The sequence below is a fragment of the Chiloscyllium plagiosum genome, unplaced genomic scaffold, assembly GCF_037043375.1.
Source record: "Chiloscyllium plagiosum isolate Xiang-an unplaced genomic scaffold, Cpla_swu_hap1 HiC_scaffold_14, whole genome shotgun sequence".
Lineage (NCBI taxonomy): Eukaryota > Metazoa > Chordata > Chondrichthyes > Orectolobiformes > Hemiscylliidae > Chiloscyllium > Chiloscyllium plagiosum.
The window spans coordinates 33509010-33534620 of record NW_028270152.1 but is presented as its reverse complement, the minus strand read 5'-3'; the positions used below and the strand labels follow the sequence as shown (position 1 = coordinate 33534620).

General features: G+C 41.3%; 1 protein-coding gene across 3 annotated transcripts in view; it reads left to right on the top strand.

Moving 5' to 3' along the window:
• phf2 (PHD finger protein 2) overlaps positions 1-25611 on the top strand; it is a 154660-nt gene that overhangs the window by 91589 nt on the left and 37460 nt on the right. For all 3 annotated transcript variants that reach the window (XM_043708015.2, XM_087994274.1, XM_043708017.2), the window contains 6 exons: positions 7775-7881; positions 7986-8077; positions 8922-9011; positions 10977-11243; positions 14595-14714; positions 17994-18112. In XM_043708015.2, the coding sequence (XP_043563950.1) occupies positions 7775-7881; positions 7986-8077; positions 8922-9011; positions 10977-11243; positions 14595-14714; positions 17994-18112 (795 nt within the window). The remainder of the gene's footprint in view (positions 1-7774; positions 7882-7985; positions 8078-8921; positions 9012-10976; positions 11244-14594; positions 14715-17993; positions 18113-25611) is intronic.

The following is a 25611-nucleotide window of genomic DNA, read 5'->3' as shown; positions in this document are numbered from 1 at the left end:
GGTGATAGGAGACCAGACTGTGTGGAGTTATTTCAGTTGTGACGAGAGGAAAGCATGATCCTGAAGAAGCTCGCTCATTGAAGTTCGTCTTTGAGTTGGGTAGCATTTCTTTCATCATGGTTTTGTTTGGGAAGCTTGACTGGTTCAATCCTGCCATTTGGAATTGGGTTTAGTGTTTTTTTTCCAGGCAGTTGACGTTGTAGCAGGCTAAAGGCAACAAGTATTTCTCTGTGGACTTCAGCCTTTTCTGTTATTAGGAGCCTGCCTTTCCGTGAGGCACCAGATACTAAAACCTTTCAAGATTTTACAGACATAGTTAAGGAATATTACAACCCCAAGCTTCCTCTAATTCTGAGACAATTTCATTTTTTTATTTGCCAATTTGAGAACCAGGAGTATCCATTTCAAATTTTTTGACTAGGTTGAAACAACTGGTGGAGCCTTTGACTTTGGTTTAACCTTCAATGAAATGCAGAGAGTCCATTTGCTTTGTGAAATTAATGATGTAACTATGCAAAAACACCAACTAGCTGAAGCCCAACTGGACTTGAAACGGGCAGTACAAGTGGCTTCATCACTGGAAAATGTGGCAAATGGAGCAAATGAGTTGTAGGATATTCTGATGAAACTGGCTACCGTTGCCAGTCCAACTGAGCTTGAGGAACACAACTTGAGTGAAGACAATTGTGTGACCTCACTCGGGACATATGCTGGACTCTAGATTGGCCCATAGCGAAACCACAAAACAAAGCCAAGCCTTGGCCAAACACTTAAAACTTTCTTCCAGATCCAGCCTGGCAAGCTGTGGTAGTTGCTGCTGGTATGTGGACTCGAGATGGCGAAAGAATCCTACGAGACCCAAGTTAAATAAGATAACTCATAGGCCAGTATCCAAAAGAGTTAATCTGCTGGAAAGCCCACCTACATCAAGTTTGGAACAGTTAAATTGTTTAACAACCTCAAAATCAGAACCAATCAAAAGAAACGTCTGATTAAATGATCATCCAGTATTAAGGGAGGTCGGTATGGCGTGGCCATATCACTGATCACAGTACTAGTTTTTAACAAAACCTGCTCTGGTCTCCAGCCCTTAAGTTTGCACAAGACCCCTGCTAGACTGAGAGCTTGTACTGAGGATCTTTTACACCTTAAAGGTACAAATTTAGTTCTGGTCTGTTATGAAAAGCAGCTGGTTCAGTTACCAGTGATTGTAGTAAGAAGCTTGGACCCAAGCTTGATGGAGCAAAATTGGTAGCGAGAGATTCACCTAGATTGGCTCAACATTTTATAGTTAGAAAATGGCTGCCTGAGTGAAGTCCTAATTAAATACCCAGAAGTCTTCCAGGACCATCAGAGGAGTGAAGGCCACCTTGCATGTTGATGAGGAAGCCATTCTATGATTCTGCAAGGCCTGCCTAGTGCTTTTTACCTTACAGGCAAAAGTAGAGGCAGAAATCAGAAGACTGGAAAGTGAAGCAATCATCAAACTAGTCCAATTTGCAGAATGGTCAGCAGTGGTCGTTTTGAAGGCCGATGAATCGCTTGCCTTTGGAGGCATTTTAAACAAACAGTAAATAGTAAAAGCTGGCAGGTGTTGTTGTCTTTTACGGAGTTGGACATGAGCCACACTTGCCAATTGCAGTTGTATGAGAATTGCCAGAAGTATGCTGCAATTAATAACCATATGGGCTTGTACCAATAAACAGGTCTGTTATTTGGAGTATCATTAGCCTTTTCAATTTTTCAGTGAAGAATGGAGAACATTTTGCAAAGTCTACTTCAGGTAGCCATTTATCTAGATGATGTTCTAATAACAGGGAAAACTAATAAGGGACATTTAAAGAACTTGGATATAAGGCATTTTTCCAAGGTGAGTGTATACTTAAGGAGGGAAAAAAAATATATTCCAGGCCCCCCAAGTGACCAACAGAGTGGACAAGAACAGGTTACACCATTTGTAAGAAATATTGAGGGCAATCAAAGATACCCATGTTCCCCTATTTGTTGGAGCTTCGGTCATTTTTTGGGCTGGTAAATTATTTTGGAAAGTTCATAGATAACCTGGCCTCCATCCTGGCACCATCACATTGATTCCTAAACAAAGTCAGTCTTAGAAATTGTCGCATGGACAAGCCCTAGCTTTCAGTCAAGTATGGAAACAGTTATCATCCTGTAAGGTGTTGGCACACTATGGTCGCAAGAAAGAGCTGGTATAGACATGTGATGCCTTTCCCTTATGGCATCAGGGTAATATTAGCTCATAAGGTGGATCAATGGAGAGGAACGCCCAATCATTAATGCATCCAGAACTTTGGCTAATGCAGAGCACAAACCCCAGCCTGGGTCTACTTAAAGAGAACAAGACAATGCGGTAGATAGCTTCAGGCTGTTTTTTCAGCAGTGGAGTCTTCTACTAAGTGCTTGTAATTATAAGTTAGAATACTGTCCACCAGGCCAAGTCACACTGATTTGCCTCCCACTGGCTGATACACCACCAGTGGTACCCCCCAGTGGAAGAGTCTGTAATAGTATGAAATTTCTGGACATGTCCCCAGTCACAACTGACAATATCAGACGCAGAAAGATGGGGGAAACCAAAGGGCTGTCCCAACTAGAATTGAAACCTCTTTGGATCCAGAGAGACTATCTAACAGGAGAGGATGGCATATTGTTATGGTGTGTAAGACTGATTGGCCTGAACATAGGTCACTACCAAATACTGGCTGAACTCCACCAGGGCCATCCAGGGCTGTCCAAAATGAAAATGTTGGTGAGAAATTATGTCTGGTGGCTAAGTCCGGATGCAGACATAGCTACATAGGTGGGGCACTGCCCATAGTGCAAATATGGACAAAATTTACCACCAGCAGCTCTCCCATATCCATGTGAATGGCTGGGTAAACTTTGGACTCAGTTGCATGGTGACTATCCAGGTTCTTTCATGGGTTCAATTTTTTTAGTCATTGTAAACACCCACTTGAAATGATTGTGTGTGCATAGGATCCATCGTCAAACACAAGGACTATATTAATAGAAAAAAACATGCGCATTTTTCAATATACAGTGTCCTGGAAGATTTGGTCACAGATAACAGGCCATCGTTTACCAGCAGGGAATTTGGATATTTTGTAAAGTCGAATGGAATTGGACATATAAGGATAGCTCCATACCACTCATCATCCAATGACCTGGCAGAAAGAGCATTCCAAACTTTGAAGTCTGACTGGAAGAAGCAGAGTACAGCCTTGCTAGATACCAAACTATCATGGTTCTTGTTTGATTATAGGACGACCCCACATGCAACTACAGGGATAGCTCTAGCAGAGTTGTTAATGGAGAGATGACTCCATGTCAGGTTAAATCTGATATTTCTGAGCCTGGGTGGAGGGGTGAAATTGCATCAGGAATACCAATGCCAGAGACAAGACTCTGCCATGTGAGAAAAACCGTTTGATACAGGGGATGAAGTTTGGTGTAAAAATCATGGAAATGGCTTTATATCAGTAAGAGGCATGGTCGACATAAGGTCAAGACAATGACGTATAAAGTTTGGATAGTGGTCCTGAACAAGCAGGTGGACCATATGAAAGCTGCCAATTCGCAAAAGATTCAGGAGCAAAACATGCCCCACCTCCCAGAACTGTCGGAAATGCTACTAGAACCCATGGGTTCACTCTCCCTATCGTTGATAAGACCTCAGAATCAGAGAGGGATATGACAGATGTTGCCACCTTGACGCCTTAGCCATCAGAAGAGAGTGAAATTCTACCGAGATGCTCCTGGTGCAAAAGGCAAGTGCCTGTGCATTTGTGAGCTGAGTCAGAAGAATCTAACACAGTGCTAAAATGTTCCAGGAAGCTCTCCAAGAAAAAGGACCAGCCAATGTCATAGGACTCCAAGGAGGAGGGATGTCATGACTGTAACAAGGTTAGCCAGCTGGACATCATAGAATATGAATTCCTGATTGGGGCTGTTAATATGGTTCAGTCAGGGAGCCCTGGTTGATAGATAAAAAGAGGAGTGTCAGAGATACTGCCACTCTGATAGTTGACTCTGAATGGGTACTACGAAAGTCAAGGACGGTTCATGTGTAAATAAAGGATGACTTGGTGATGGGATACCGGCCTCTGTGGAGTTATTTCAAAAGGGACAGTAGCAACATGTATACAAAACAGGAAACATGGTCAGTAGATTTTTTTCAGGCTGGAAGAAGGTTTGTATTGGAGTTCCCCAGAGGATTCATGCTTTTCCTGATATACATAAATCGTCTATATTTTGGCATGCTGGGACGGTTTCAAAGTTTACAATTGGTATGAAACTTGAAAGCATTGTAAACATCAAAGGAATATAGTGAAGTTAGTGGAGTGAGCAAACAGGTGCAGGATGAAGGTAATGCATAAACTAAAGGTACATCTATTTAGGTAGTGCTGAAACAGAGGGACCTGGATGTAAATGTGTACAAATCGCTGAAGGTAGCAGAACAGTTAGAGAGAGCAAAGGTAAAAACAATGACTGCAGATGCTGGAAACCAGATTCTGGATTAGTGGTGCTGGAAGAGCACAGCAATTCAGGCAGCATCCGAGGACAGGCAAAATCGACGTTTCGGGAGTTAGAGAGAGCAGTTAAGAAACATACAGTATTCTGAGCTTTATCAGTAGGGACATCAGCAAGAAGGTTATGCTGAAGTTATAAAAATATTTGTGAATCTTTAGAGTATTTGTGAATAGTTAGAGTATTAGAGTGCAATTCTGGGTTTTACACTGTAGAAAGGATGTAAGTACATTGGATACGATGCAGAATAGATTTATAACAACGGTTCCAAGGATCCGAATCTTCAACTATGAAGTCAGATTGGAGATGTTGGAACTGTTCTCCTTGGAGAGAAGGAGGCTAAGAGGATATCTGATCGAAATTTTCAAAATCATGAGGGGTTTGGACAGAGTAGATAGGGAGAAATGAGAGGCCCCAGATTTAAAGTGATTTGTAAATTTAGTAAATACAATCTGAGAAAAAAATGTATTCACACAATGAGTGGTTCTGTTCTGGAGTACGCTGCCTTGGTGAAGACATATTCAATGTGGTGAAGACATATTCAATGGAGGTACCCAAGTGGGCATCGGATGATTGTCTCTTGCATGTCTATTAAAGTAATGTGCAAGAGTATAGAGAAAGGGAAGGAAAATGCATTTTGAAGAGGCAGTGCAAACACAATGCTGGTGCAATCCTTCTGCACCTTAGCAGGACTTCAGTGAGCCTGTTAAGGGACATAATTACTGCCTGTCTTTAACCAGACTGCGCAAAAGTGGCCTGGAGACAGGAACATGCTGTAAATTTGCACACAAGCCTCTGATGGAAATAGCAGTTCAGAGGATCATCAATTCTAGGGCCATTTAATTATTCACTCAGAGGATTTAAACCAGGAGATGTGCATTAAAATAATAAATTACTATAAAATCATATACAGAAAGCAAAGTAGAGGGAAAGAAAGATGTGTTGGAGAGATAATTGGCACAAAAAGAAAAATAAAATATTTCTAATAATAATTTCACCCATAGGAAATTAAATTTCCACTGCCAGGGAGATCATTTGGCAGTAATTAAGATTTATTATAGAATGAACTATTCATAGAACATAGAAGAATACAGCGCAGTACAGGCCCTTCGGCCCTCGATGTTGCGCCGATCCAAGCCCACCTAATCTACACTAGCCCACTATCCTCCATATGCCTATCCAATGCCCGCTTAAATGCCCATAATGAGGGAGAGTCCACCACTGCTATTGGCAGGGCATTCCATGAACTCACGACTCGCTGAGTAAAGAACCTACCCCTAACATCTGTCCTATACCTACCCCCCCTTAATTTAAAGCTATGCCCCCTTGTAATAGCTGACTCCATACGTGGAAAAAGATTCTCACTGTCGACCCTATCTAAACCCCTAATCATCTTGTACACCTCAATCAAGTCACCCCTAAACCTTCTTTTCTCCAATGAAAACAACCCCAAGTGCCTCAGCCTTTCCTCATACGATCTTTCTACCATACCAGGCAACATCCTGGTAAACCTCCTCTGCACCCGTTCCAGTGCCTCCACATCCTTCCTATAGTATGGCGACCAAAACTGCACACAATACTCCAGATGCGGCCGCACCAGAGTCTTATACAACTGCAACATGACCTCAGTACTCCGGAACTCAATTCCTCTACCAATAAAAGCCAATACGCCATATGCGTTCTTCACCGCACTATTTACCTGGGTGGCAACTTTCAAAGATCTGTGTACATGGACACCGAGATCCCTCTGCTCATCCACACTACCAAGTATCCGACCATTAGCCCAGTACCCCATCTTTTTGTTACTCTTACCAAAGTGAATCACCTCACACTTAGCTACATTGAACTCCGTTTGCCACCTTTCTGCCCAGTTCTGCAGCTTATCTATATCCCGCTGTAACCTGACACATCCTTCCTCACTGTCTACAACTCCTCCGATTTTCGTATCATCTGCAAACTTGCTCACCCAACCTTCTAACCCCTCCTCCAGGTCATTTATAAAAATGACAAACAGCAATGGTCCCAAAACAGATCCTTGCGGAACACCGCTAGTGACGGCACTCCAAGATGAACCTTTGCCATCAACTACTACCCTCTCTTCTTCCAGCCAGCCAACTCCTAATCCAAACCTCCAACTCACCCTCAATGCCATACCTCCGTATTTTTTGCAGTAGTCTCCCAAGGGGAACCTTATCAAACGCCTTACTAAAATCCATATACACCACATCTACCGCTTTCCCCTCGTCCACCTCCTTAGTCACCTTCTCAAAGAATTCAATAAGGTTTGTGAGGCACGACCTGCCCTTCACAAAACCATGCTGACTATCCTTGATCACATTATTCCTATCCAGATGTTCATAAATCCTATCCCTTACAATTCTCTCTACGATTTTGCCCACAACAGAAGTGAGACTCACCGGCCTATAGTTACTAGGGTTATCCCTACTCCCCTTCTTGAACAAGGGAACCACATTTGCTAGCCTCCAATCTTCTGGCACTACTCCTGTAGACAACGAGGACATAAAAATCAAGGGCAATGGCTCTGCAATCTCCTCCCTTGCTTCCCAGAGAATCCTAGGATAAATGCCATCAGGCCCAGGGGACTTATCTATTTTCACCCTTTCCAGAATTTCCAACACCTCTTCTCTACATACCTCAAAGCCATCCATTCTACTTAATTCTGACTCAGTATTCACATTGACAACTATGTCCTGTTCCTGATTGAATACTGACGAAAAGTATTCATTCAGTGTCTCCCCAATCTCTTCAGCCTCCACACGCAACTTCCCACTACCATCCTTGACTGGACCTATTCCTACCCTAGTCATTCTTTTATTCCTGACATACCTACAGAAAGCCTTAGGGTTTTCCCTAATCCTACCAACTAAGGACCTTTCATGTCCCCTCCTTGCTGCTCTTAGCTCACTATATCTTAAAGCACCAAACCTAACTTGTGTGTTTAAAGAGTAACTGGTGGATAGGTACAAGAACTTGCTGCTCATACGTGGACTTCAATGCCAAATTTCTTGGCAGGGTTCTAATGCAACATTTTGGAAGATAATCAGACAGCAGTGCCCATATTTCTGTATGTAACTGGATTCATGTTGTACTCCAGAAATTTCTACCTAATTGAGCACTGACCTCACAGTTGTGATTAACCCAAAATATTGGGCCACCTGGATCATATTGATCATATATCAAAGTATAATTTTGTATTTTACAGAGCCTATGAAGTGGAAAAGCGATTGAAAATTAGTAGTCTTATCAAATTTTCAAATTTTGAAGTCATATGTTGGTATGTTGGCAAATATCTGCTTGAGACATTCAAAGGTAATGTGAATTAAGTCAAACATCTTTACCCAACTTAGTACATTTATCCAACTCATTTAGATTTGATTTTAGTATTACATTTTTCCTTTTTTGATTTCCAATAGGTTTGCACAAATCTGGGAAGCAGCCTCCAACCTATCTGGTACTAGGAGCAAAAGCCCTAAATGGTGCTTTCAGGGCATGGACCAAGAAGCAGGTAAAGACTGTTGTGCTGTCTTATAGTAATTTTGGGGAAGTATTGTAATAGTAGAATGCAGACTAAACTGACCAACTTTGTAAATTTGTACTCTCTACTAGTATGGTCTGGATGGATTTAAGGCACTTGGGGAGCAAAATAGAATAGTTGTTAAGCCCTTTCTCCCATAATTCTTGGGAATATGCTGCATGTTTTTAGATTGCCTCGGAAATTATAGTGCCCCAGGAGAACAGGTATGTATGTGGCTTGCTGTCTCCAAGAAGTTAAGCTAAATTTATAACTTTTTAATGTTGAGCAAGGAGGTGATCCTGTACCCTTGAGAAACCATCGGAATTGACCATCTAGCCGTCTTCTGCTGACCTTACAATTGGGACTTACCTAAGTCCCTACTTTTAGCCGAAGATTCAAACCATCGAAGAGCAAACGACCTATGAAGCATAGCAAGAGCCAGAAAATCACATGAACTGTTTAGATAAAGCCTAAAAATTAAGTTCAGTATCTTGGCACTGTCTGCACACCAGAAATTCTGATCCTAAAAATGGTTCCAAACATGTTATGACTTTATGCAGTAAAATGAACAGTTCAGATCTTCAAATTTTCTCTTTCAAGTCCACGTTCATTTTTTTCCACAAAGGTCACTTTGGAAATTACTTTCTGACACAAACCACAAAAGCACAAAATAACTTTGCACGTTCTCAATCATTTGGATTCAGACATTTCAAAGGTTATGACATCATTAGTGAATGATGACGCTTCATGGTCAGCATGATTATTGTCAAAGTCCCCATTACCTGCAGTTAATATTTATCAATTATTGACCTATTTCATAATATTTTTATTTAAGGTTATAGCTGATCATGAAGATGAGATTCCAGAAGCTATTAAAACAGCACAACTTATTAAAGAATTTGCCAAAGAAATACGAATAGCAGAGGTAAGTTCCTTTCTGTAATCTGGCTCCAATATTTTATTTCTTGTACGCATTAAAGACTAAAGATACTAATGAATGTTTTTTAGTTGCATTTTATACTAAGATTTTTCTTTGCTCAGTAAACGTAGATTTAAAAAGATTCCTACTTTAATAAAGTAAATATTTTGTTGTGAGATTGTTTAATAAAAATGAATGGAATTCACAAAAGCATATTTTCTCCCAGCAAAGTCAAATGAATTTTAAGTTATATCCATAAAGTACTCTTCTGAGAGTTAAAGCTGCAGTATTTCATAGAAACTTATAATATTTTAAGAGTAAACAGTTAATGTTTTGCCAGATGTAGTTCATAACTGGCACAAGTTGTTAAAAATGTGAATATTTAAAAAAGGAGAAAAAGAAGAAAATTTGATTAAGCATCCCTCATTGTAGATCATCAGTGATGTCGTTCTTTTTATACATTATTACCTGGAAGATTCAGACTCATCAGTTCCTGAGGATGTTTTCTGCAGCATCACTGAAACATCTAGACGTCTTTGCACTGCTAGACCTTTACAGGGATACACTGTACAGGGATGAGATATTTCTGTTGGCAAAAGAAAAGTAGGTGGAGTCTCAGTAAATATTCTAACAATTGTTGTGTAATATTGCTGTGTTTTCAGACTCTATATTTTTGCATGGTAGAAACATAAATGCCATTCCAACAAATAATGTGAAAACACTAATGTTTTCTATAAGGTACTGCAGCTTTATATGGAACACTACAAGTTATATGTAGGTATTTTTAATCAATGTGTTCAGAGACGCCACACCCCTGGAACAAGTGGGACTTGAACCTAAGTCTCCTGGCTCAAAAATAGGAACATTACCACTGCAACTCAAGAGCCCCCTTTGGTTGTATGTATGATATCTGAACACTTTGATTATGAATGAGTATTTTTAATACATAGTACTCATTTTAGTCGGACTAAAAATTTAATAGAAGTTATAGAAATAAATTTAGCAGTTAAATACAGATAAATATCTTTTTGTTAGTTCAGAACCTGAGTACTGCTGAAAAAGAATGCATTTTGTCTTGCACTTATCAGGACAATATGCAAGAAATACCAATTTAAGAGGAAACCAACATTTATACTGTATGAGAAGAGAGTGCTGATTGATTGGTAAATGAACTCTGATTAATTGAGGTTTTGCCATGAAGAATGAACCACCTAATAATGATTGACTGTTAACTGCCAGGCTTTGTTCAATTTTTTAAACCAGGCTGGTTGACTCTGATTGGTCAGGGTATTGCCCTGAGAAATGAACTAGCAAATATTCAGTTCCTTTGTGCAAAAGCAGATGTTCTGTATTCTTAACAGAAAGAGCTGGAAATGTTCAGCAGATCAGGCAATATATGTGAAAAGTTTTTGTTTGTTTTGTTTCGTTGAGCTCAAGCAGACTCAATGTGTATACATGTTTTTTCAGTCTGTAAAAGCCAGGGTTTTGTATATTAATAATTAGCTTCCTGTACTCACAAGCGTGCTACATTTTAAGCCTGACTGAAGGTCCAAAGATTCAATTGTCTTAAGAGGAAAAACTTCAACAAAATATATCTTTTTTCCATTAATACTTAAATATTTTGAATAGAAGGTATTTGAAATTCTTGTCCTCAAATTAAGGTCATGCAAAAGCAAATTTTCACATTTTGACTCTTTTATCCATACTTGATAGAGTATTAAAATAAATTTAAAATGTATAAAAGCATATAGCATAAATGGACATTATACAATATTTTAAGGAAATAGTTTATTGATGATAGGAATTTATGCCAGATATAGGGCATTAAGTTTGTATTTGCTGTCAGATATTCAATAATAACTCATGCTGGGCAAGTTATGGAGCAGAATAATTGTTAATCAGCTCGTTGTCAGTATTACTGTCAGTGAATTACAGACTGGATTACATTTTCAAATGTTTATTTTCTTACAGAATGCACTTAAAGCAAATGACAGTGAGGTGAGTGATATTATCAGTACAGCCAAAAGTCCAGCTGTACCTGCCAAACTGCCAGCACACACAGGAGCAGCAGCTATTGAAAAGTCAGAAAAAAAGAAAGTTTCACGGGCCAAAGAAGGAGGAAAGAAGAAAGGGAAGAAAGAAAAAGAAAGTACAGTATTAGTTCCAAATCTTGACATTCTTGAGGCACATACAAAGGAGGCTTTAATTAAAACTGAAGTGCCAAAGAAAGGGGGAAAGGTGAGTTTTATTTCCTGTATTGTAAAAGTTAATTCATCTGTCTATCACTTGGCTCTTTGTAAATAGAGTAATGCAAATTCGATAGAATATGTAACCATTGAAATATATTCAGTTCCCTTGTGCAAAAGCAGATCTTCTGTATTGTCAATAGAAAGAGCTGGAAATGTTCAGCGGGTCAGGCAATATATATGAAAAGTGTTTTTTTTTGCTTTCCACAGATGCTGTGTGATCTGCTCAGTTTTCTTGGAGATCTGAAAAAGTAATAGAAACTGCTAGAATTTGCTTTTAGTGCTCTATTATCCTGATGCACAGTAAATAGTAACTGTCTGCAAATACCATTAAACTGGTTCTTATTTATTTGGATCATGAAGCAATAAGGTTTTTCAGGGTCTGAATTTTACTGTCTTCTGTAGGCAGAATGGATTGTGGCACTGGGCAAGGAACCCATAAATGTTCCTCGATGGCCTTCCCAAAGGGCCCTCTCACCTGCCCCAATCTTTCTGCAAATTTAAGGGAAGTATGAGATAAGGCCTGAGTTGGCCGTCGTACTCTCACCCTGTTTGATGCCCTTACCTGCCTGGTCACTATTTTTGGGCTGGTGGGAGGAGACTGGGGACTCAAATGGAGAATCCAGCAGGTCATCATGCTGAGGTTGAAGACAGGGGGCACACTCTCCAATCACTCACCCCTTTATAGATTAGGCAGACTCCCTGCCTAGTCTTGCAACCCCACCTCCACCCGCATACCCTATCTCCATCAACCTTGGCCCTTGACTTATGGGGCTGCTTGTTGTTCTAGCAAGAGCCTCACTCCCGGTAGCACCGTTGGGACTTTGGAGCTATCACTCATTGAGATGGCTGTCAGCTTGCTGAGCTGAAATGTCCTCCCAAGCCAAAAGCTGTCTCCTGTAAATTCTAGTCTTTAATACTCATCAAAAATTAAGTGACTGCAGGGAAGACAGCATTGATAAAGTTGTATTTCCCATTCGGCCTTCTGTTGGTGGGTAGAGAAACCCCACTATCCAAAACTCCTTGTCTCAGTTTATTCAAAAGATAAGGCTGGACCATTTGTAACACTCTTACAGCCATACATGCAGAGTGGATGATCCATATCTGGTTCTTCCAATAGTCTTCAGCATTACAGATGACTGTCTTCAGCCAATTCAATTCACTCCATGTGATATCAAGCGATAGCTGAAGGCAATGGATACTACAAAAGCTGTGGCCCATGGCAACATTTCGACAATACAAGCAGAGACTTGCTACATCCATAGCCAAGCTGTTCCAGAACAGTTATATCACTCACAAGTTACCTGACAGTGTTGAAAATTGCACAGGTATGCCCTTACACTAAATGCAGGACAAATCAAACCTGGTCATTTACCTCTCCATCAGTCCACTCTTGATAACAACTTGATATTAGGAATAGCTAGCTCTCTGAACTCTGGCTGGGTTCTATCAGGCCACTTAGCTCCTGACTTAATTACAATGTTGGTTCAAACAGAGGCCAGAACTAATATGAGACTGACTACTCTTGACTTCAAGGCTGTATTTGACTGAGTGTGGCATTAAGCCCAGGGAAAAAGTAGAGACAATGGGAATCAGAGGAAATCTCTCTGCTGGCTGGAGTCATACCCAAGATGAAGAACGATGGTTGTAGCTGTTGGAAGTCAATCATCTCAGCTACAGGACATCACTGCAGGAGCTCCTCAGGGTTCTGTTTTTGACCCAACCATCTTCCTCGATGATTTATTTCCAAGTTAGGAGAGTGGTTTGGAGGAGAACCTGCAAGTGGTGGTGTTCTCATGTATCTCATGATGGAGGGACGGTCATTAATACAGCAGCTGAAGATGATTTGTGGCTGTTGGAAGTCAGTCACCTCAGCCTCCACCACTTCCTCTGCATGAAAATGTTGCCCCTTAGGTCTCTTTTATATCTTTCCTCTCTCACTCTAAACCTATGCCCTCTAGTTCTGGACTCTCCCATGCAAGGGAAAAGACATTGTATATTCACCCTATCCATGCCGCTCATGAATTTATAAACCCCTATAAGGTCACTCCTCAGCCTCAGCCCCAGCCTATTCAGCCTCTCCCTTTCGCTCAAATTCTCCAACCCTGGCAACATCCTTGTAAATCTTTTCTGAACCCTTTCAAGTTTCACAGCATCTTTCCGATAGGAAGGAGACCAGGATTGCACACAATATTCCAAAAGTGGCCTAACCAATGTCCTGTACAGCCTCAACATGACATCCCAACTCCTATAGTCAGTGCTCTGACCAATAAAGGAAAGCACACTAAACGCCTTCTTCACTATCCTATCTACCTGCGACTCCACTGTCAAGGAGCTATGAACCTGCACTCCAAGGTTTCTTTGTTCAGCAACACTCCCTAGGACCTTACCATTAAGTGTATAAGTCCTGCAAAGATTTGCTTTCCCAAAATGCAGCACCTTGCATTTATCTAAATTAAACTCCATCTGCCATTTCTCAGCCCATTGGCCCATCTGGTCAAGATCCTGTTGTAATCTGAGGTAACCTTCTTCGCTGTCCACTACACCTCCAATTTTGATGTCATCTGCAAACTTACTAACTGTACCTATTATGCTCAGATATCCACAATCTCTGTTTACATAATCCCACTGCTTAATACAATGTCATTAGAGGAAGGTGTTAATTTCTGAGATGCCACAGTACTTAAATGGTAAGGCAATGAGCATAAATTATCAACAATTTTTCTTTCCAAAATAATTGATGTATATTTCTACATACAAACGGACTTCTAATACCCTAAACACATCTTCCATATACTGGTAAGATCACAGCTAATACCTTTCCTATCAGGAGAAAGCATGAGTGGGATTGATTAGATTCCTTACAGTGTGGAGACAGGTCATTTGGCCTACCAAGTCCACACCAGACCCAGTTCCCTACATTCACCCCTGACTAATGCACCTAACACCATGGGCAATTTAGCATGGCCAATTCACCTGACCTGCTCATCTTTGAATTGTGGGAGGAAACTGGAGCACCCGGAGGAAACCCACTCAGACACTGGGAGATTGTGCAAACTCCACACAGACAGTGGCTCATGGCTGGAATCGAACCTGGGTCCCCAGCGCTGATTGGATCTGTGATTGCAGGAGCAGCTTCACAACATTTCCTTCCATTCTATTTAACAGAATGATTTTTCTCTGTGTGCTCCTGTAAGTGGATTTTCCTTGTAAATTTCCAGTGGATTTCCTTACCTCCCTGTGTATTTTAAGCATTGTTGTCATTGTTCAGTTAATACTCCACTTCTTTCCATACATTTTTTAGCATTTTTTGCTATGTTAAAATATGTTTCTTTTTCCATAGGCTTCAAAGAATATGTTAAGTGTGGCTGGCAGAGAAAGTATAAACAATCAAAATGATGTAGTAAAATTTGGAATACAAGAGCAGAACAAAAGCAAAGCTGAAGTGAAGTGGAAGTATAAGGTAGGATGATTCTATGAAAATGTAACTATATTATGCATGGCTTCTTTTAATACTTATTGCAATGATTTATAAGGCATTTTTATAGAACATAGCACATTTTTATGATTTATTTTGGTTTCAAAGTCTGTATACAGTATACTTAATTTGAATTAGACACTAGAATTAAAATTTTCAATGAATTTTCTTTAATGCAAACTAAGAACCCACACAATGGTGACATTTTTCTCTATTCCTCCTCTCATGGCTTTTGACTGTTTAAAAGTTCAATTTAAGCCAGCATCTATTGATAATAAACATACTTTTCATGTACTTTCCCATCAATGTGTTCCAAAATGTTATTACACAACTCTGGAACAGATATTGGGTCTCCTGGTTTAGAAGCAGAGGCACTAACACTCTGCCACAAAACCCTATAAATATACTACCATTTTTTAAATATAAGTGCTATGACAAACAACCAAATGGATTTTTTCCTATCACTAAATCAGCAGGGTTTTGTTTTGTTTTGTTATTAATTACTAACCACCTCCAGTAATTCATCAGTGTAGTCAATTAGATATTTCTTGGAGCAAATGGGACTTGAATCTGGTCCTTCTGGTCCAGAGGTATGGCCACTGCCACTGTGCCACAAGAGCCTTTAGGGTCTGCTTTATACATTATACCTGTTCAGACTCACCACTGGAGCAGGTTGGACTTGAAACCAGGCCTCCTGGCTCAGAGGTAGGGCTGCTACCACTGCCCCACAAGATCCCTATTGGTCTGCTTTTTTTTTATTTTCTAACTACTAACCACCACCAGTAAATCACCCATGAAGCCAAATAAGTATTTACATGCAAAACCCATTATGGTCAATGCAACCCATCAAAAGTGAGGGAGAAGCAGGCAGAGCCGGAAGGGGATGAATAGACTTTTTAAAATTAACTCATTTTTCTAATCAACCTGTTCAGAGATGTCAATACATACATTTAGAGCAGGTGAGATTTTAACCCAAGCCTCCTGGTCCAGGGTTGGGATTCTATTGCTGCGCCACGAAACCCCCGGTTCGCATGAGCCTTATCAAGGATTGGTAGCTGAATGACTAGTTTATCTACTTCTCCTTAAAGATACTGACTAATCTGCTGAGCATTTTTTTGTTTTGAAGGTTAGTATTTAGGTTAGATTGTATTTATAAGTGGTTATTCTTGTTGCAAACATGAGGAACTAATGTGTTTTTTTGGGGGGGAGTTCTAGCAGTTATATAAAACGCGGAGAATGCTTATTGAAACAATCTGGAACATATAAACCAATTTTTGCAACATATAAGCTAGCATTTTGCATTGCATGGTTTATTTCATCACCCATGCATCAGAATTCCAAAAATAGAGTCATTTCAATGCTTTAAATATCCCTCTCCTGCCCATGTAAATACTGTCTATTTTATGATCTTTAATCTATTGTTCAAGATGTTCAAAAACATTTTTTTCAATTTCCTAATTTTACCTAACTCTTAGGAACACTATGGAATGTCTTGAAATCTATTTTTCAATTTTTTTTATTCTTGGATGTGAAGCCTGTTGCTAGTGTTTGTTTGCCATCTTAGCAGCATTAGTTTGTAGGTTTTCAAGTTGGAAACTTTAAGAAGAGCATCGGTTGAAGGTTACAATTTTTCTCTCTCCTGATGTCTGCAGAACAAAAAAACCCTCCTCAATGAAATGCCATCAATTGATTGCTAACAAAGCACCCTCTTCAATAAAAGACCCAAAAAGGAAACCCATAAACTTGTCTGAATTCCAACAGTATCAAGTAAAACACTTGCCATAACACACAAGCTAATGACAGCACCATCTGTCAATGGTGTACCTCCTGATTGCTTGTAAATATCACCAGCCACAATCTGGTTAGTGACCTGCCTGGTGATGTTCAGGTTTTCAGCCTGCCATGGTAAACCTGGACAATGCTCAACTGCTTGAAGATGGGCCAAAGAAAACGTAGCCACATGCTCTACAAATTCAGCGTGACAAACAGTTCAAATTCTGACTGTGGCCATCCAAATCAGACAATCACCCATATAATTAAGTTTTCCTGAGAGATCCATTCCTGGTGGCATCACAACCATTAGTTCAAGCTGTTAGATGAATTTTTATCCCTTGACATCAAAGTATAACTGCCTCTCCAGCCCAGACTACATTTATTTGTTATTAAATCCAAGGTAATTAATTTGTTTGAATTTGCAAAAACTATTAAAAATTAAATAAAACAAATATTTTTAAAATTCAATAATACAGTAAATTAGAGCACATTAGGTACTCATTTTATGAAGTATGAATTCTCAAATCGGGACTACTTTGTCCTGCCTGCATTGCTTAATGGTTTATTGTGAATAACAATGCTTAGCAGTTGTTTTTTATAAACTGTGTAGTGGGTGATATGAGGTGGCTGTTTCTTCATGTTCTTCTAGTTCAAGATTGCAACATATAAAATCAACTCTGTTTAACTATAATAAAAGACTACAATAGAGCTGCAAATTTTGGTGGATCTGCAAAGGGGTAAATAGACCTAATGATTTTGAATTTATAGCGGACTGGGATCTCATCAGTACATAGCCTTTATGGGGGTCAGAGGTCAATCAGGAGGAAGTATTTTCTCTCAGTGATGGTTAAGGAGAGTTTGTTTACCTCTTTGTATCATTCATTATCATGAATTATATACAAAACAGAAAGATAGAAGAAATTCCATGCACTTTTCATTGATTCAAGATATCCCAAAATGCTTTACAGTCAACTAAGTACTTTTGAAGTAGACTCACCATTGTGATGTTGGTGATATGACACCACATAGCTAGATCCCACAAAAGGTTTTGAGATAAATGGTTAGTTAATGTTTTTAATGGCATTGATTCAGAGATAAATTTTAGTTTACACTCTAGGTAAACCCTATTTTTGTTCAAATACTGCTATAGGAAAATGCAAACATACTTTGGTTTAATGTGCTACCTGAAAGACGGCGTCTCAATGCATCATTCTCCCTGCAGTCAGTCCGACTAAAATGTCAGTTGAGATTATGTACCTAAGACTTGGAAGGGGAATGTAATTTGCAATCTAAAGACCTTGAGGCATGTGTTCTCCCAGTGAACCAAATTCGAAATGGAAAAAAAACTGATGAGTTCTTTGTTTACAGCTGTCCTTAATGAGCCCTTTTTAATAATACAACCATTACAGCAACACTAAATGTAATATTGAATAAACTCTATTGTTCAATAGCAGGTCAAAAATTCATGCCTACATTTTCTTTACTTCTCAGAATAGTAAACCAGATTCTCTGCTCAAAATGGAAGATGGAAAATCAGACAAATTGTTTTTGACAGGAAACAAAGACAATAGCAAGCTCAAGTTGGTGTTCACCAATAAAAAACTGTTGAGGTGTGTGGTTAAAGTATTTAATCAAAAATATCTTCATCTAATGAAGGTTTGAATGGATTAACTGAATGAAATGAGAGCTTAATTTGTTTAAAAAAAAGATAAATGCTGCATAAAACCCAAACCTTTCCAGAGGTATGAATGCAGCAAGAAATAAATGTACTGCTTTACAAATTATTTGGCTGATTGAAACCTGGACACCAATAATAGTTTAATTATTTAATCTGAACCAGATAACCAGTTTTAAACATAAACTATTCATTCATTTAATTGTATTTTGTAAGAAAATCATTTGTGCTGAATGAAACTGTTCTTGTTAAAGTGTATCTTGAGATACTTTATATTATCAGGTTTTGTCTTGATATGTGACCATAATTCTTCTGGTTAAAGAAAGGTATCCCTCAGAGCCAACTATTAGAGTGAGCAGTATATCTGACATAACTATTTATATCTGTCAGCCAGGGCTCCCTGACTGGACAAGATTAACAGCCCCAATCAGGCAACTCAAATGCTGTGAGGTCCATTTGGCTGACCTCATCAAAGATACCCAATAGCAATACTTAAATGATTATGGCGATCACAGCAATTATAAATAGTTGTGTTTTCCTGCAGCAGTCAGTGAGTTTCCTCTTTAGGTTTCCATACTACGTTAGACTTCCTCATCAAAGATTACCTGAATGGTCTTTACGGAATGCTGATAGGGGAGGGGAGGGAAATATATCCTTGGTATCCACTCCCTCCGTGACTCCCTCGTCAGATCCACACCCCCCACCAACCCAACCTCCACTCCCGGCACCTTCCCCTGCAACCGCAGGAGGTGCAAGACTTGCGCCCACACCTCCCCCCTCACCTCCCTCCAAGGCCCCAAAGGAAACTTCCATATCCGCCACAGATTCACCTGCACCTCCACACACATCATCTATTGCATCCTCTGCACCCGATGTGGCCTCCTCTATATTGGGGAGACAGGGCGGCTACTTGCGGAGCGTTTCAGAGAACACCTCTGGGACACCCGGACCAACCAACCCAACCACCCTGTAGCTCAACATTTCAATTCCCCCTCCCACTCCACCAAGGATATGCAGGTCTTTGGACTCCTCCATCGTCAGACCACAACAAAACGACGGTTGGAGGAAGAACGCCTCATCTTCCGGCTAGGAACCCTCCAACCACAAGGGATGAACTCGGATTTCACCAGTTTCCTCATTTCCCCTCCCCCCACCCTGTCTCAGTCAAATCCATCGAATTCAGCACCGCCTTCCTAACCTGCAATCTTCTTCCCGACCTCTCCGCCCCCACCCCAGTCTGACCTCTCACCCTCACCTTGACCTCTTTCCACCTATCACATTTCCGACGCCCCTACCCCAAGTCCCTCCTCCCTACCTTTTATCTTAGCCTGCTGGACAAACTTTCCTCATTCCTGAAGAAGGGCTTATGCCCGAAACGTCGATTCTCCTGTTCCCTGAATGCTGCCTGACCTGCTGCGCTTTTCCAGCAACACATTTCCAGCTCTGATCTCCAGCATCTGCAGACCTCACTTTCTCCACTAACAAGATGGCCCCAAGTCTGTATTGATCTTAGACTCTAGTCTCACTTATCTAATTATTCACTTTATTTTTTTTTAAATGTACTTGTGGGACTTCGGCATTGCTGGCTGGCCAGCATTGACAGCCCATCCCTATTTGCCCTTGAGAAGGTGATGGTGAGCTACCTTCTTGAATCGCTGCAGTCCACTTTCTGTGGGTTGACCCACAATGCTGGTAGGGAGGGAATTCCAGGATTACGATTCAAAGACCGTGACGGAAAGGTGGTTTATTTCCAAGTCAGGGTGGTGAGTAGCTTGGAGGGGAACTCGCAGGTAGTGGTGTTCCCAAGTACCTGCTGCCCTTGTCCATCTAGGTGGAAGTTGTCGTGGGTTTGGAAGGTGCTATTGAAGGAGTTTGGGTGAATTTCTGCAGTGCATCTTGTAGATAGTACATACTGCTACTACTGGGTGCTGGTAGTGGAGGGATTGACTGTTTGTAGTTGTGGTGCCAATCAAGCAGGTTGCTTTGTCCTGGATGGTGTCAAGCTTATTGTGTTGTTGGAGGTGCACCCATCCAGGCAAGTGGGGAGTATTCCATCACACTCCTGAATTGTGCCTTGTAGATGGTAGATAGACTTTGGGGTGTCAGGAGGAAAGTTTTACGCTGCAGTATCCCTCGTCTCTGACCTGTGTTTGTAGCCACTGTGTTTATGTGATGAGTCCAGTTGAGTTACTGGTAAATGGAAACCCCAAGCGTGTTGATAGTGGGTGATTCAGTGATGGTAATGCTATTGAATGTCATGGGGTGGTGGTTAATTCCTCATAAAAGAATTAGTAAACTCTGTGTCAGTGTAATTTGAGGAACGTAATTCCACATTCTAATTATCTTTAATTCTTACTACATATGACAATCTTAAATTTATGTTCACCGATTGCTGTACATAACAATGAAAAGATGTTAATATTTCAACAGAACATTTTAATTTTGAAAGCGTGTATTAGGTCACTGCTTAATTGACTCAATTACAGTGCAAGCTATTGTAACTTTTGAAGTTACTATTCTGGAACAAAAGCTCTTAATTCTTCATAACATCTTGAGCTTCTATGCTAAACATTTTCAATCCTTTTTCATTGTTCTTTAAAGGGTTGTCAAAACTGAACACAAACTTCCAACGTTAACTTAAAGTTTTTAACAAGTTCAACACTATTTTCTTGCTTTTCATATTTTAAATGTTTAAACACTACAGTAGGATTCAGTTTTCATTTTTAAAACCTCCTAACTTACTTATATTGTTGTTTGGAAGAGTGCTGTATATCTTCAAACTAAGGCCATTTAGGTCCTCCATTTCATTTATAAACTTACAAAGTGAGATGTGTATCCCCATTTTCACATCCAAAGTATTTTATTTCAAAGTTTTCTGCATCAAAATTTATCTACATCTTTTATTGTTTAATAAAAACTGAAAGAACTGTAGATGCTGTAAATCAGAAACAAAAATAGAAATTGCTGGAAAAACTCAGCAGGTCTGGCAGTATCTGTGGCGAGAAATCATGAGTTAACGTTTTAGGCTGAATCCTCAGATTTGATATTCGCTAGAAAAATGACGGTTTATAAGCAGAAGATAGGGTAGGAGGAGAGGGTAAGGAGTAAATGATAAGTGGGGATACAGCTTAAAGAGAGAAAACAGTTGGACAGACAAAGGAATGGGTAACGATCTGACTAGGAGGGCGACTAGCTATTAATGGGGGCTGTTAGTGACTAACAGTGGGTATTGTGTAATAGCAGACTGTGCAATTCTGGTCTCCCTCTTGTGGGAAGGATGTTGTGAAACTTGAAATGGTTCAGAAAAGATTTACAAGGATGTTGCCAGGATTGAATGATTTGAGCTACAGGGGCTGTTTTCCCTGCAGCATCGGAGGCTGAGAGGTGACCTTATAGAGGTTTATAAAATCATGAGGGGCATGAATAGGGTAAATAGACAAGATCTTTTCTCTGGGGTGGGAAAGTCTAGAACTAGAGGGCATAGGTTTAGAGTGAGAGAGGAAAAATATAAAAGAGACCCGGGGGCAACTTTTTCACACAAAGGGTGATGTGTCTATTGAGTGAGCTGCCAGAGGAAGTGATGGAGGCTAGTACAATTACAACATTTAAAAGACATCTGGATGGGTACATGAATAGGAAGGGTTTAGAGGGATATGGGCCAAGTGCTGGCAAATGGGACTAGATTAGGTTAGGATATCTGGTCGGCACAGACGTATTGGACCGAAGGGTTTGTTTCTGTGTTGTACATCTCTATGATTCTATGTGAAAATAAGGAAAAACTGCAAGAGGTACAGCTGCTGTAAATCTGAACGAGAAACAGAAATTGCTGGAAAAGCTCAGCAGGTCTGGCAGCATCTATGAAGAGAAATCAGAGTTAACGTTTCGGGTCCAGTGGCCCTTCCTCAGAACTGGTATTATGTGATAACAAGGCCTGGTGTGTGGGGGTTGGGATAAGGACATGGGAGAGTTCAATGAACTCAATATTGGGTCCAGAAGGTTACAGGATCCCCAAGCTGTTCTTCCAGCTTGCGCTGAACTTCCTAGAGCATACAGTAAGCCTGAGACAGAAACTTTGGCCAAGGAACATGGTGGTGTGTAGAAGTGGCAGGCACCTTCCAGCTCAGGGTCTTTGTTGCGGACAGAATGCAAGTAGTCTGCAAAGCGGTCACCCAGTATACGCTTTGTTTCGCTGAATGTAGAGGAGACCACATTGTGAGCAGCAAATGCATTAGACTATATTGTGTGAAGTGAAGGTAAAACTTTGCTTCACCTGGAAGGTGAAAGCTCTTGGATACTGAGAAGGGAGGAAGTAAACGGATAGGTGTTACACCTTCTGTGGTTGCAGCAGAAGGTGCCGTGAGGCTGTGGGATGGTGGAAGTGAAGGAAGAGTGGAACAGGATTACCCAAAGGGAATGGTTCCTGTGGAAGGCTGACAAGGAAGGGGAGGGGAATATATATCAGTTGGTGACATCTTGCTGGAGGTGGTGGAAATGGCGGTTAATGATCCTCTGGATGTGGATGCTGGTGGGATGGTAGGTAAGGACAAGAGAGCCTCTATCACTGTTGTGGAAGGGTAGAGAGGGGGAGGGTCGAAGTATGAGAGATGGATTGGAGCTGGCTGAGAGTTCCCCTTGTCTTTATCTACATTCCAACAGAATCCACGTCCAGAGACCGCTTCGCAGAACACCTACATTCCCTCCGCAAAAAAAGACTGAGTTTGCAATTGTCTGCCACTTGGTAACACACCACCTTGTTCCCTCGCCGACATCTCTCAGGCTTGCTGCAGTGCTCCAGTGAAGCTCAGCGCAAGCTGGAAGAACAGCATCTTGATTTCTGCTTCTGTATCCTGCAGCCTTCTGGACTCAATACAGAGTTCAATAGCTTTAGTGCTTGAGCTCTCCCATGTCCTTATCCCAACTCCTACATCCCACATGTCATCACACGGACTGCTATTACACACAATCAATTGTTAGCCACTAACAAGCTCCATTAATAACTCTTCAGTCTCTTTGCCAGATCGTTATCCACTCCTTTGTCTGTCCAACTGTTCTTCTCTCTCTTTGTGCTCTATCCTCAGCTATCATTTGCTCCTTACCTCCTACCCCCCCCAATCTTCTGCTTATAAACCAACATTTTCCTAGCTACCAACAGTTCTGAGGAACAGTCACTTGACCATGCTAAATTGCCCATATTGTTCAGGTTAGGTTAGGTACATTAGTTAGGGGTAAATCTGGAGTAATAGGTTCAGGGAATGGGTCTGGGTGGATTATTCTTCAGAGGGTCAGTGTGGACTTGTTGGGCCGAATGGCCTGTTTCCACACTGTAGGGATTCTATGAAACCTATGACATTAACTTTGATTTCTGTCCACTGATACTACCTGACCTGCCAAGCTTTTCCAGCAATTTCTATTTTTGTTTCTTTTATTATTTACATCTACATCAATTATTTATATGTATCACCATTGATTGATCACTTTATTATTGAAATATTTATGGATGCCTGTCATTGTTTGGGGGGGAACCATCTAGTGGGCGCAAAAAGATAAAGACAGAAAGTGCTAAAAATACTCAACATGTCCAGTGACATCCGTGCAAAGAGAAACAAGGACCTTTCTTATTGACCTGGATGTGAAGAGGTGGAGGGCGTGGTTGATGTAAGATTCACAAGCACATCCACCCCAGCTGACCCATTGCCTCACATGCTTCTGCCCCACCAAACTCATCTCATCCTACCTCGACTCCATCCTCTCTCCCTTATTTCAGGCACTTCCCACCTATATCCATGACACCAACCAAGCTTCCATCTCTTCAGTAACTTCCAGTTCCCCGGCTCCCAGCACTTTATCTTCACTATGGACGTGTAGTTCTCATGCACGTACCTACCCCACAAGGATGGCATCCAGGCCCTCCTCTCCAACAGACCCATCCAGTCCCCCTCCACCACCTCGCTGAACTGGTCCTCACCCTTAATAACTTTTCCTTTAACTGCTCCCATTTCCTCCAAATCCAGGGGGTAGCCATGTGCATCTGGATGAGCCTCAGCTATGCCTCCCTCTTTGTTGGCTATGTCAAACAGTCCCTCTTCAGTACCTACACAGGCACTGTGCCCAAACTCTTCTGCCGTTACTTTGATGACTGCATCAGTGTGGCATCCTGAACTCAGGCTGAACTGGAACAGTTCATCGACTTCGTCCACAACTTCCACCCGCCCTCAAATTCACTTGGTCTATCTCCATCTCCTTTCTTGGCCTCTCCATTTCCATCTTCAATGACAGTCTCCAGACGGATGTTTACTACAAACCCACAGACTTCCATAACTACCTGGACTACACCACCTCCTACACAGTATCGTGCAAGAACTCTATCCTATTCTCCCAATTCCTCTGCTGCATCTGCTCAGATGAGGAGACATTCCACTCCCAAACATTCCAGATGTCCATCTATTTCAAACAACGTGCTTTTCTTCCCTCTGTCATCCAGACAGGCCTCTACTGCACCACCTCCATGCCCCGTTCCACTGTTCTAAACCCCCCCAGTGCAATAAAGACAGAGACCCCCCCTTGTCCTTACCTACCACCCCACCAGTCTCCACATCCAATGCATCATCCTTAAACACTTCTGCTAACTCGAACTAGACCCCACCACCAAGAACATCTTCCCCTCCCCACCCAGTTCTGCCTTCCGCAAGGACCGTTCCCTTCAACAACCCTTGATTTGCGCCACTGTCCCCACTAAACCCACAGAACCCCCAGGTACCTTCCCCTGCAATCAGAAAACATGCAAAACCTGCCAGTACACCACCCCCTCGCCTCCATCCAGGGCCCCAAACAGCCCTTCTAGGTGAGACAGAGGTTCACCTGCCTTGCTTTCAACCTAGCTTAATGCATCAGGTGCTCCCAATGTGGTCTTCTGTACACTGGGGAGACCAAATATAAACTTAGGGAATGGTTTGCCAAGCATCTCACCCATCCCACAAGGGTTGCCCATTTTAATTCCCCTTCCCACTCCCTTTCTGACATGACCATCCTTGGCATCCTTCATTGCCACAACAAACCAAACCACAAATTGGAGGAACAACACCTCATCTTCCATCTGGCAGCCTACAGTCCGGAGGACTCAACATTGAGTTCTCCAATTTCAAATAACCTCCTTTCCCTTACCCCAAACTCCCTTCCCAAGCCCTCCTCCTCTCTTCCACTCCTCCCAGCCCCCTGTCGGATTCATTGACCAACCAGGTCGTACCTTCTGCCTATCTTCACCTATTCCCACTTCACCACCTTGCCTCTGCCACCCCCTTTATCTGCAGCTCCCCCTACATCTACCCCCAGTCCTGAAGAAGGGTTATACCTGAAACATCGACTTCTCCAGGCTTTCTTCATGGACTTGACCTGGTTGACAAAGAGTTCTGTAAAACGCACCAACTTCTATCCCTG